Below are 12,577 nucleotides of genomic sequence, written 5' to 3' on the forward strand. Positions count from 1 at the left end.
ATTTGTTGGTATGCTGAGTGCAGCACTTTAACAGCATCATCTTTTAGGACCTGAAATAGGTCAACTGGAATTCCATCACCTTCACTAGCTCTATTTGTAGTGATGCTTCCTATGGCCCACTTGACTTTACATTCCAGGATGTCTGGCTCTAAGTGAGTGATCATACATACCATTATGGTTATCTGGGTTGTTAAGATATTTTTTGTATAGTTCTGTGTATTTTTGCTACCTCTTTTTAATATCTTCTGCTTCTGTTTAGGTCCATGCTGTTTCTGTCTTTTATTGTGCCCATCTTTGCATGAAATGTTCCTTTGGTATCTCTCAGTTTCTTGGAGAAGTCTTCTCTTATTTTCCTCAATTTCTTTGCATTGATCACTGAAGAAGGCTTTCTGATCTCTCCTTGCTGTTCTCTGGAACTCTGCATTCAGATGGGTATATCTTTCCTTTTCTTCTTTGGCGTTAACTTTTCTTCTTCTCTTAGCTATTTGTTAAGGCCTTCTCAGACAAGCATTTTGCATTGTTCCTTTTCTTTTCCTTGGGGATGGTCTTGATCATTGCCTCTTCTACAGTGTCACGAACCTCTGTCTGTAGTGCTTCATACACTCTTAATCTGTCAGATCTAATCTATTGAATCTATTTGTCCCTTCTACTGTATAGGTCATACCTGATTGGTCTACTGAATTTAGTAGTAAGGAGTTGATGATCTGAGCCACAGTCAGCTCCTGGTCTTGTTTTTGCTGACTGTATACAGCTTCTTCATCTTTGGCTGCAAAGAATATAATCAGTATGATTTTGGTATTGACCATATGGTGATGTCCATGTGTAGAGTTTTCTCTTGGTATGTTGGAAGAGGGTATCAGTGTGTTCTCTTGGCTAACTCTGTTAACCTTTGCCCTATTTCATTTTGTACTGCAAGGCTAAACTTGCCTGTTACTCCAGATAGCTCTTGACTTCCTACTTTTGTGTTCCAGTCTCCAGTGATGAAAAGGACAGGACAGTTTTGGGGGGTGTTAGTTCTAGAAGGTCTTGTAGGAGTTTCCTAGAACTGTTCACCTTCAGCTTCTTCAGCATTAATGCTTGGTGCATAGACTTGGATTACTGTACTATTGAATGTGAGTTGAATTACATTTAATTTAGAAATGAATAGTGATCATTGTTTCATTTTGAGATTTCACCCTAGTACTGCTTTTCGAACTCATTTGTTGGCTATGAAGACTGCCATTTCTTCTAAGGGATTCCTGCCCACATAATAGATGTAATGGTCATCTGAATTACATTTTCCCATTCTGGTCCATTTTAGTTCACTGATTCCTAAATGAGAGGGACTGGTGGTGTGAAAATCTGGGTCTTGGTCTTGTGGGAGGGCCTTGCTCACTAAAGCCTCAGTCCCGTTATCTACTGATGGGTGAGGTTGCACTCCCTCCCTGCTAGTTGTTTGGGCTGAGGTGACCCAGCCCTGGGTACTGGGAGCTCTGTGGTAGGGTTAGTGATGAACTCCAAGTGGGTTTATGCCAAGGGGTAGCTTCCTTCCTTGCCGTCCCGGTGTGAGCCCCTGCTGATCCTTGCCTTCTCCGGAGTTTTTGCAACAATTTTGGTTCAGTCTCCTGTGGAGTCACTGCTCCTTTTCTCTGGGTCTTGGTGCACTCAAGATTTTGTTTGTATCCTCCAAGATTGGAGTCTATGGTTGCCCCAGTCTTGTGGAAATCTTTTAATCAAATCCCACTGGCCTTAAAGGTCAGATTCCCTGGGAATTGCAAGTCCTTTTGTCAGGTCCCAGGCTGGGAAGCCTGATGTGGAGTTCAGAACTTTCATGACACTGGGAGAACTTTTTTTGGTATTATTGCTCTCCAGTTTTTGAGTCACCCACCTGGTGGGATGGTATTTGAATTTACCATAAATGTGCCTCTCCTGCTGTCTCACTGTGGCTTCTTTGTCTTTGGACATTGGGTATCTTTTTTGGTGGGTTCCAGTGTCCTTCTGTCCATGTTGTTAAACAATTGATTGTGATATTCTTGTTCCTGCAGGAGGAGATGTGTGCCCTTGCTTCTGTTCCACCATCTTGAACCATAAGCCCTGTAGTTTGCTTTGAATCAGGAAGTTTGACACCTTCAGCTTTGTTCTTTTTCAAAATTATTTTAACTGAGTTGACTTGAAATTACATTTGAGTTTTATGATGAATGTTTACGTACAAAAAATGTTGGTATATTAATTTGGATTGCATTGATTCTACAGATTGACATCTTCTAAATTTTTTAAACAATTTAAAATAATTTTGTTGGCTGATATGGCTCTTAGTTGCAGCATATTGGTAGCTTTTTTTAGTTGTAGCCTGCAAACTCTTAGTTGGCGCATGGGGGATCTAGCACCCTGACCAGGGAAAGAACCTGGGACCCTGCATTGGGAACACAGAGTCTTGCCACTGGACCACCAAGGAAGTCCCTAGATTGACATTGTTTTTTATTATTTACTTATATTTGGCTGCATTGAGTCTTTGTTGCTGTGCTCAAGCTTTCTCTAGTTGACTCAAGACAGGGGCTGCTCTTCACTGTGGTTGTGGACATATCATTGTGGTGGCTTATCTGTTTTGGAGCATGGGCTCTGGGTGCACAGACTTCAGTAGTTGGAGCACGAAGACTGTAAAACACGGACTCAGAATATGTGCACAGGCTTAGTAGCTCCGTAACTGACATGTGAAATCTTCCTAGGCCAGGGATCAAACCCATGTCCAGTGAGGTGGTAGTCAAATTCTTATCTGCTGTACCTAGATTTGATATTTTATTAATAAGTCCTCTAATCTGTGATATGGGTTATCTTTCCATTTATTATAGTTTCTTTGATTTCTTTCAGAAATGTAGTTTTTCAGGGTACGTGGAACCTTTTTTCTTAAGTTTGTTCTTAAGTATTTTGTTCTTTTTTAATGTTCAAATATAACTATTTTCTTAAATTTCCTTTTTGGATTTTTTTACTGTTAGTGAACTGGTTTTTAGGGTGTTGACTTTTGTACCTTGAAACTTTAGTGAAACTATTAATGCTAATAGTTTTTATATTATGGAAGCTTTAGTGTTATGCATATGGTTCAGTAGTAGCAATGTTTATGCATGAGATTATGTAATTTCCTGCCGGCATAATTTATCTTCCTTTTTTGATTGTGATGCCTTTTGTTTTTTCTTACCTAAATGCCCTGACTCCGTTACAAACCTATACTAAATAGGAGTGGTGAAATAGCATTGCCTATTACTAATCTTAGAAAGCTTTCAGTATTATGATTTTTGCTGTGGATTTTTCATATTTGGCTTCTTATGGTGGGTTTCCTTCTCTGTATTATTTATCATAAGAGGATCTTTCAGTTCAGTTCAGTTCAGTCGCTCAGTCGTGTCCGACTCTCTGCGACCCCGTGAATCACAGCACGCCAGGCCTCCCTGTCCATCACCAACTCCCGGAGTACACTCAAACTCATGTCCACAGAATCGGTGATGCCATCTAGCCATCTCATTCTCCGTCGTCCCCTTCTTCTCCCGCCCCCAACCTTTCCCAGCATCAGAGTCTTTTCCAGTGAGTCAACTCGTCTCATGAGGTGGCCAAAGTATTGGAGTTTCAGCTTTAGCATCAGTCCCTCCAATGAACATCCAGGATTGATCTCCTTTAGAATGGACTGGTTGGATCTCCTTGCAGTATAAGGGACTCTCAAGAGTCTTCTCCAACACCACAGTTCAAAAGCATCGATTCTTCGGCGATCAGCTTTCTTCACAGTCCAACTCTCACATCCATACATGACCACGGGAAAAACCATTGCCTTGACTAGACGGACCTTGGTCGGCAAAGTAATGTCTCTGCTTTTCAATATACCTTTAGTTTTGTCTAATCCTTTTTCTCCATCAGTTGAGATAATCATTGGTATTTCTCCCTTTATTGTGTTAGCATGGAGTATTACGTTGTTTGATTTGAAAATCCCCCTTGGTTGTAGTGTTTAAATCATAATGTGTTGTTGAATTTGATTTGATAGTAGAGCATTTTGGTGTGGATTTTTGTATCAATATTCATCAGGAATTTTTGCATCAATATTCTCCTTCCTTGTTGCTAAAGTATATTAAAAAAAAGATCTTAAATAACAGCCTTACTTGATGAGTTAAGGTACTAGAAAAAGAACTTACCCCACAGTTAGCAAGAGGAAGGAAATAATAAAGATTAGTATAGAGATAAAGAATATAACTAAAGTAGAGAAAATTAGTGAAACCAAACTGTTCTTTGAAGAAGTCAATAAAATTGACAAATGGGAGTGATAATAAAGAGAAGACTGAAATTACTGAAAGTAGAAATGAAACTGGAGATATAACACTTACAACACATATGCCAAAATATGTTGAGTTCTAAGAAAATAGTATGTAACTATTATATGCATCACTAAGTAAACTGGAAGATGCAGAGAAATAGCTAGAAATATTAAAACCTGTCAGGATCAAATCATCACATAGACATAAAACTACTAAGAAGACTTCATCAGTAATCAAAAATCTTCCAACAAAGAAAAACACTGAACCCGATGATTCAACTTGGGAATTCTTTCAAACATTCAAGTGATTTGTATTTGAACGTTAAATATTTAAATAATATCTTTATAGCAACATTCTGAAATACTTAGAAAAATTGAAGAGGAGGAAATGTTTGTTATTTGAGTCCAGCATTAGGCTGCTGCTTCAGCCAAAGACTGAAGAAACCTACAGGCTAAAAGACACTTAACAGACCAGTATCCCTTGTACACAGTGGTGCAAAGCAAACAACAAAATACTAACAAACTGAATTCAGCAGATTATTAGAAGGATTATACACAGTGATTAAGTGAGAGGTATTCCTGGAGTATAGGTATGGTTCAGTGTACAATAATTAATCAATGTAAACTAATAGCATAAGGAGAAAAAGTACATCATAATAATCTCAGTTTTGGGAGATAAACATTTAATAAAATTCTTCTCAGCATTTTGAGTGTGCCATCATTCTTGTAGCCTACAAATTTTTGCTAGGGAAATTTCTAATAATCATATATAGGTGACCTTGTATGTGACAAGTGATTTTTCTCTTATTCCTTTTGAGGTTCTCTTTTAGTCTTGACTTCTGGTTTTTAGGTATCTAGGCATGAGTGTCTAGTGTGTGTTTTGGAGTTCTTTGTTGAGATTCTCTTTTTGTGTATTTTCTGTTTTTTTTAATCTGTGTTCTCTTTCAGGTCATTCTGCAGTTTTAAGACATTTGAAAAACATTCTGCAGGGTTGGTTGTCTATTCTTTTGATCAGGCCGTATTTCCCTAATTTTTTGTGTGCTTTATGATTTTTGTTTTTGAGTTAGGGTTCATTGGCGAAAACAGCCAGAGTTGCAGCCTTTACTGATTTCGTTTGTGTAGAAGTAAACCTTCAACAGTCACTAGGCCACCTAGATGAAGGATCTCTCAGACCTTCTTAGACATTCATGTTATTGACTTTGTGTGCTTTTCTCTTATGCGTCTGTCAGGGTACTTGGAAATCCCTAGGAAAGCCAGAAATCTGGACCTAAGTTCCACTTCATTACTTCTGTCATGGAAGAGGCATTAGTTGGAGCCAAGAATTAGGTATTATTTCTCTTTTGTACTTTGAGCTACACTGGGTTGGGAAATGAGCCAGTGTAAGTAAAACTCAGTGAACTCTTAAGGTCCTCACAGTTCTCTGTTCTATTATTTAATAACTCTCGTGAGTCTGGAAGCTCTATATTAACCAGTTTCTAGCTGTATCAGAATTGTATTTTGTTCCACATATTGCTGTTAACTTTACTATTTATGTGGGAGAACCAGAGCCTGTAGTTGCCCTCTTGCTGATGTCAGTCATCTAGTATTAACTTTTAACTAAAGGAAAGTGATACTTTTCTAGTCCTGAAAATATGTTGAAATCCTAAAGTTTGAATATGAGGGAAAATGCTGTGATCTAAAGAAACTCTGCCTGGAGAATCCCACGGATGGAGAAGCCTGGTGTAGGCTACAGTCCATGGGGTCGCAAAGAGTCGAACACGACTGAGCAACGAAATGGAATGGAAAGGCACTCTAACATTTCTGTTTTGAATTCAGTTCATTTTAAGTGATTTGAATAATTTCTAAATTGCTCTTTAATGTTTTAGGATATAGTGTCTTAGTAGTGCTGAATTGCTACCTGGACAAAACATTGAGAGTTTGCAAGAAATAATAGTTATGATCTGGGAGAAAGGTATTTTATTTGAGGGGAGGGAGATTACATTGCCAGTTTGTTTCCCTTTTCACTAATTGATACTCTTTTGTTGACTTATTCCTTTTACTAGGTTACTTAAGATGTATCTCTAGATAGAGAGATATGGGCAGATATAAAATGACACAGTAATACAGTTTTAAGATGCTTTAGTTCAAGTAACCTCAAATGTCAAAATACAAAACAAGGGAAAAGTGTGTGAAGAAAAATTTTAAGTAGGACCCCTCTCCCATGTCAGGAAATAATATTGTTTTAAAGAGAAATAGGATTAATTCTAGGCTTGTATACTTTCTTATCTGTGCTTTACCTGTGCTCTGTCCTTTTCCACAAACTTCTTAGCTGTTCTTTGGTTAAATTACTTAATTTCTTAGACCTTTGGGTTTCTTTGGTATCACAACATCTGTGTAACCTGAAAAGAGTTATGGAAAGCTAAGTGGGGTCTTGGTCCTGGAACAGGTGTCATCTCTATTGTCCTCCCTCAAACACATAAAATTTTGATTGCAGTTGTAGACAAACTGGTTTCTTTTCAGAGTCAGTCATGACACTTCATTAAGTGCATAGGATTAAAAATAATTTGAACATAGACCACATGATGAGAAACCAGAATGACACATTTTTGCAAGAAATTTGTGCAAAAGGACAGATATTTGTGATTTTTAGTAGGGGAGATTTAAGCATATTTTTGACCAAGAAAAATGGATCCAGAAAGAAATGGAGCAGCTGAATCTAAGATCAACGCCCTTTTACATGTGGCACATACACAGTGGGATCAGAAGTCCATGTGAAGAAGGCTAGAAGAAAGAGAACGTTATAATTAAACAGATGTTTAAATGAGAATTCATTTTTTTTTAATGTAAGAAAAAATGATAGAATTTTTATTAGCAATAGTTCTCAAAAGATGATAGATTTCTCCAAGTTTTAAAAATGATCTATATAAAATTAGAATGAGAATGTCTGAGTATTGAAAGACATTAGGTGAAAGATTCTGATCTTCCAGTGACCTTGTGGAAATATGTATGTATATGTTTATGTAATCTGTATGAGTACTTCAGGTGTTTTTTAAATGAATTTTCTTGCTCTTAGAAATCCCATTCTCTGTTAACTTGGCTTTTCATTTTATTTACTTAAGAGCAGTATACCTTTAAGTGTTTATATTTTTGCAGTATTTTTAAGGCAAAAACTGATCATTCTCTAGATTCTTTTGTAAGTAAAAAATGTTCACTAAGAACTTTGCATTTTTTTCTGGAATATTTCATATAAAGAGTTTATGTAAATTTATTGAACAATAATACTTATAAAAGTTTACCTTTTACTTCTGTCTCTCATTTTTACAGCTATCTGTTATTGATTGTAGAGCTTGGCGATGTTTACAATATATACATTAAAATTAGAATCATTAAAATTGGAATATCTTTTAATGTTTTAAACAAGTATGCCCTTTGTTCCCTCTACTTTTAGGTAATGAAATGATCTCTACAAGAATGGTCTGTCCTTGAACTGGAGATATTTAAGGCTGATATATCCTGGTGCTTCGTCTCCTATAATTGAACTGTAATTTCTTCTCTTACAACAACTAAACAAACAGACAAAATAGCAAAACTCTTTTCTGTTTTGAGTATGACAGCCACTACTCGTGGCTCTCCAGTAGGAGGGAATGACATCCAGGGCCAGGCTCCTGATGGACAGTCTCAGCCCCCCTTCCAGAATCAGGTAGGACATGAAGGCTGTATTGTTTTGGGTGCTTTGAATTAGTAAACAATGACAGATATCCTGAGTAATTTGTTAAGTAATCATAAAAAACTATTTTCATTTTAAGTTACACTTATAAAATAAGTCACTGATGCTTTTAGTAACAGGAAACCTACTGTCTCTTTGCTTGAGAATGTACCTTTTTTTTTTTTTAACATAAGGCTCTGTATGAATGTGAGGGCAAAAGTGTTAAATCAGTTGTTTCTCATTTAGTTGTCAACATTGACTCAAGTCAGTTGTTGATGTTCATGTCTCATTTTTGTACTCACGTTTACCTTATACCTCACTAGGTAATAGAATGTTTAATCTTCAGATTCCATATTTTTAAAATAACCATGGAGGAAATAATACTAGTAAAGAGTTTAATACAGATTTTAGTATCAGAGTTTTGTGCGGGCTGACAAAATATTTTTTTCCCCTTTTCTCTGAAAGAATATGCATATGATTAATATATTAAAACCTTTATTAACAGTAAGTCTTTGATTCTGATATTTAATATTGGTAACTTGTATTTATTGTCTTAAGAGGTTAATGCATTTCATTGAATTTTGCAAAAGAGTTTTGCAAAAGTATTGGCTTTCATTTTTCTCCTCCCATATATCTAGTTTTAAAGTTTCATAGTCATTCCTTTTGGTTTCTTAGGGTTTAATTTGTTCATTTTCTAGTTTAGGTGAGTGAACTTTCTAGTTTAGATAAGGTGATTGTTGCACTTTTATTTCAGGTTTTCTGTTTTCCAAGACATGTATTTTATACTGTAAATTTTTTGCTATACCATATCCCATGACTGTTGATGTATGTTTGCATTTACTGTTATTTAGTTAATATTTAAAAATTTGTGTGGTGATTTTTGTAAAGAATACTTTATAAACATGATTCTTCATTTGCAAGCAGTTAGAGATTTTCTGGGTAACTTTTTGTCTTGGTTTGTAAATTAATTCCTTTGTGAGTAGAGACATGGAAATTTATTGAGGTTGTTGAAATGTTGCTAAAGATCCCCTGGAGTAAGAAATAGCACCCATTCCATTATTCTTGCCTGGAAAATCGTATGGACAGAGGAGCCTGACAGGCTACAGTCTGTGAGGTCACAGAGGGTCAGATAGAACAGAGAGAGAGACAGTGAGAGTGAGTGATACATCCCTGTGCCCTCCTCCCCAACATGTGTTCAATTTCAATTTCTGCTTCTTAAAAAAAGCTGTATGTTATGTTATAGCATTCATTGTACATGTCAGTTAAATGCAGTTTCCTCAGTATTCGTTTCATATATTCTGTTCAGTATATAATCTTATTTATTTACATATATATAATTTTATTTTTGGCCATGTTGGATTTTCATTGGAGTATGGGCTTTTCTTTACTTGGAGCAAGTGAATGCTATCATCAAGTTGTAGTGGGTGGGTTTCTCATTGTGGTGGCTTTTCTTGTTTCAGATCATAGGCTCCAGAGTGCTTCAGTAGTTGCAGCACATGGGCTCAGTAGTTGCAGATTCTGGGTCTAAAAAGCAAAGGCTCAGTAGCTGTGATACACAAGCTTAGTTGCTGTGCTGCATGTGGGATCTTTCTGGATCAGGGATCAAACCCTTGTCTCTTGCATTGACAGGACTCTTCACCACTGAGCCACCAGGGAAGCCCTAACCTTGTTTTATTTAGTTTGAAATCTGCTGGTTTTTTTTTTTTTTTTTACTAGTTGAGACCTCTGTTTGTCTATACCTGGGATTGTGGATTTGATTGTTGTACTCTTCTGTGTTATATCAAATTTAGCCAGATGTATTTTGAACCAATAAGATGCATTCACATTGAAAATAGTGACTGGGGAAGATAGGGGGTAATTGAGTTATTAATCTTTACGTTCAGATCTCTTATATGTATAGAGATTTCCTTTTATCTCGAATAATTCTTCTGCCTCTGGCTCTCACATATTAATATAGGTGTACCACTTTTCCAGGAAGATTATCATAAGGAAGGATATTGTATCCTTTTTTAAACAGCATTCATTGTTTTTGTTATTGTTTTTCATTATTCCGCTGAGTACTACCATTTAAAATTATTCCCGATTGCACTTTTTAATGGGCTTTTAGAGTCAGAGCAGACTTGAGCAGAAAGTACAGATTTTTATATCCTGCTTATACTACCTTCCCACTCCTTGCCTCTATCTATGTTTGCCAAAAGTGGTACATTTTTTATTATAATCAGTGAAACTGTATTGATGAATCATTATCACAAACTCCATGGTTTACATTATGGTTCACTTGGTCTTTTCTGTATTCTGTCAGTTTTGACAAAGATATCCTAGTATAGTATAATGAAACAGTTTCACTGCGCTAAAATCTGCTTGGCCTTTTCATCCCTTCCTTCTCTGAATCCCTGGTGACTAGCTGGTCTTTTGATGGTGTTTATTTAATGGTTTTTCCCGTGGTCATGTATGGATGTGCGAGTTGGACTGTGAAGAAGGCTGATCACCGAAGAATTGATGCTTTTGAACTGTGGTGTTGGAGAAGACTCTTGAGAGTCCCTTGGACTGCAAGGAGATCCAACCAGTCCATTCTAAAGGAGATCAATCCTGGATGTTCATTGGAGGGACTGATGCTGAAGCTGAAACTGCAATACTTTGGCCACCTCATGCGACGAGTTGACTCACTGGAAAAGACTGATGCTGGGAAAGGTTGGGGGCGGGAGGAGAAGGGGACGACGGAGAATGAGATGGCTGGATGGCATCACCGACTCTGTGGACATGAGTTTGAGTGAACTCCGGGAGTTGGTGATGGACAGGGAGGCCTGGCGTGCTGTGATTCATGGGGTCGCGGAGAGTCAGACACGACTGAGCGACTGAACTGAACTGAACTGACTGATTTAATTGCTAAGTTGTGTCCAACTCTTTGTGACCCCATGAACTGTAGCCCACCAGGTTCTCTGTGGGATTTTCCAGGCAAGAATACAGGAGTGGGTAGCCATTCCCTTCTCCAGGGAATCTTCCCAACCCAGGGACTGAATCCAAGTCTCCTTACGTTTCCTTTATTGGCAGGAGGATTTTTTTTTTTTTTAAATCACTGCGCCTCAAGGGGAGCCCACTTAGTCTTTCACTTTCCTCTGTCAGTTCAGTTCAGTTGCTCAGTTGTGTCCGACTCTTTGCGATCCCATGAATCACAGTACGCCAGGCCTCCCTGTCCATCACCAACTCCCGGAGTTCACTCAAACTCATGCTCATCGAGTCGGCGATGCCATCCGTGATGCCATCCAGCCATCTCATCCTCTGTCGTCCCCTTCTCCTCCTGCCCCCAATCCCTCCCAGCATCAGGGTCTTTTCCAATGAGTCAGCTCTTCACATGAAGTGGCCAAAGTGTTGGAGTTTCAGCTTTAGCATCGGTCCTTCCAATGAACACCCAGGACTGATCTCCTTTAGAATGGACTGGTTGGATCTCCTTGCAGTCCAAGGGACTCTCAAGAGTCTTCTCCAACACCACAGTTTAAAAACATCAATTCTTTGGCACTCAGCGTTCTTCATAGTCCAACTCTGACATCCATACATGACCACTGGAAAAACCATATTCTTGACTAGATGGACCTTTGTTGGGAAAGTAATGTCTCTGCTTTTTAATATCCTATCTAGGTTGGTCATAACTTTCCTTCCAAGGAGTAAGCGTCTTTTAATTTCATGGCTGCAGTCACCATCTGCAATGATTTTGGAGCCCCCCAAAATAAAGTCTGACACTGTTTCCCTATGAATTTGACATGAAGTGATGGGACCGGATGCCATGATCTTAGTTTTCTGAATGTTGAGCTTTAAGTCAACTTTTTTCACTCTCCTCTTTCACTTTCATCAAGAAGCTTTTGAATTCCTCTTCACTTTCTGCCATAAGGGTGGTGTCATCTGCATATCTGAGGTTATTGATATTAGTTTTGCCTTTTATAGAATGTGATGTAGTTGCAATCGTCAAGTGTGTAATCTTTTCAGATTAACTTTTTTCACTTTAATATTCATTTAAAGTTCTTGTTTTCTCATACCTTAGTAGCTCTCTTTTTAAAAAAATCACTGTGAAACATTCCATTGTCTAGATGTTCCACAGATTTTATCTGTTCACTTACTGAGGGGCAGCTTGGTTGCTTCCAAGTTTTGGCAGTTACGAATAAAATTATGACTAAACTACAGTGGGATTTTTGTATGGACATACATTTTTCAGGTTGTTTGAATAAATTGTATAATAAAAATATGCCTAGTTTTGTAAAAAGCAAAACAGAGCTGCCAGATTGTTTTATAAGAGGTTGTACTAGTATTTTGTTTCGTCAACATTGTAGATTTTGGCCATTCAAATGTGTATGTTTTGTTATTTCGTTGTTTTAGTGTATAATTCCTTAGTGACTTGTGATGTTAAACCATGTTTTCTAGTGGTTAATTACTTGTTAGTCCTCTTTGATAAGGTGTTTCTGACGGAGGAGCCTGCTGCACTGCAGTCCATGGGGTTGCTAAGAGTCGGACATGACTGAGCGAATTCACTTTCACTTTTCACTTTCATGCACTGGAGAAGGAAATGGCAATCCACTCCAGTCTTCTTGCCTGGAGAATCCCAGGAGAATCCCAGGGACGGGGGAGCCTGG

General features: G+C 37.7%; 1 protein-coding gene across 7 annotated transcripts in view; it reads left to right on the forward strand.

Annotated features, from left to right (window-relative positions):
• LOC129557943 (ubiquitin carboxyl-terminal hydrolase 9X-like) overlaps positions 1-12,577 on the forward strand; it is a 218,582-nt gene that overhangs the window by 81,947 nt on the left and 124,058 nt on the right. For 4 of the 7 annotated variants that reach the window (XM_088834356.1, XM_088834360.1, XM_055428598.2 and 1 more), the window contains exon 2: positions 7,698-7,949. The exons of the other annotated variants lie outside the window; for them this stretch is intronic. In XM_088834356.1, coding sequence (XP_088690482.1) covers positions 7,857-7,949 — 93 coding nt within the window. In that variant the 5' untranslated portion in view covers positions 7,698-7,856. The remainder of the gene's footprint in view (positions 1-7,697; positions 7,950-12,577) is intronic. 7 annotated transcript variants of the gene reach the window in all.

The sequence above is a fragment of the Moschus berezovskii genome, chromosome Y (genome assembly GCF_049115385.1).
Source record: "Moschus berezovskii isolate FMDL1 chromosome Y, NW_MosBer_1.0, whole genome shotgun sequence".
Lineage (NCBI taxonomy): Eukaryota > Metazoa > Chordata > Mammalia > Artiodactyla > Moschidae > Moschus > Moschus berezovskii.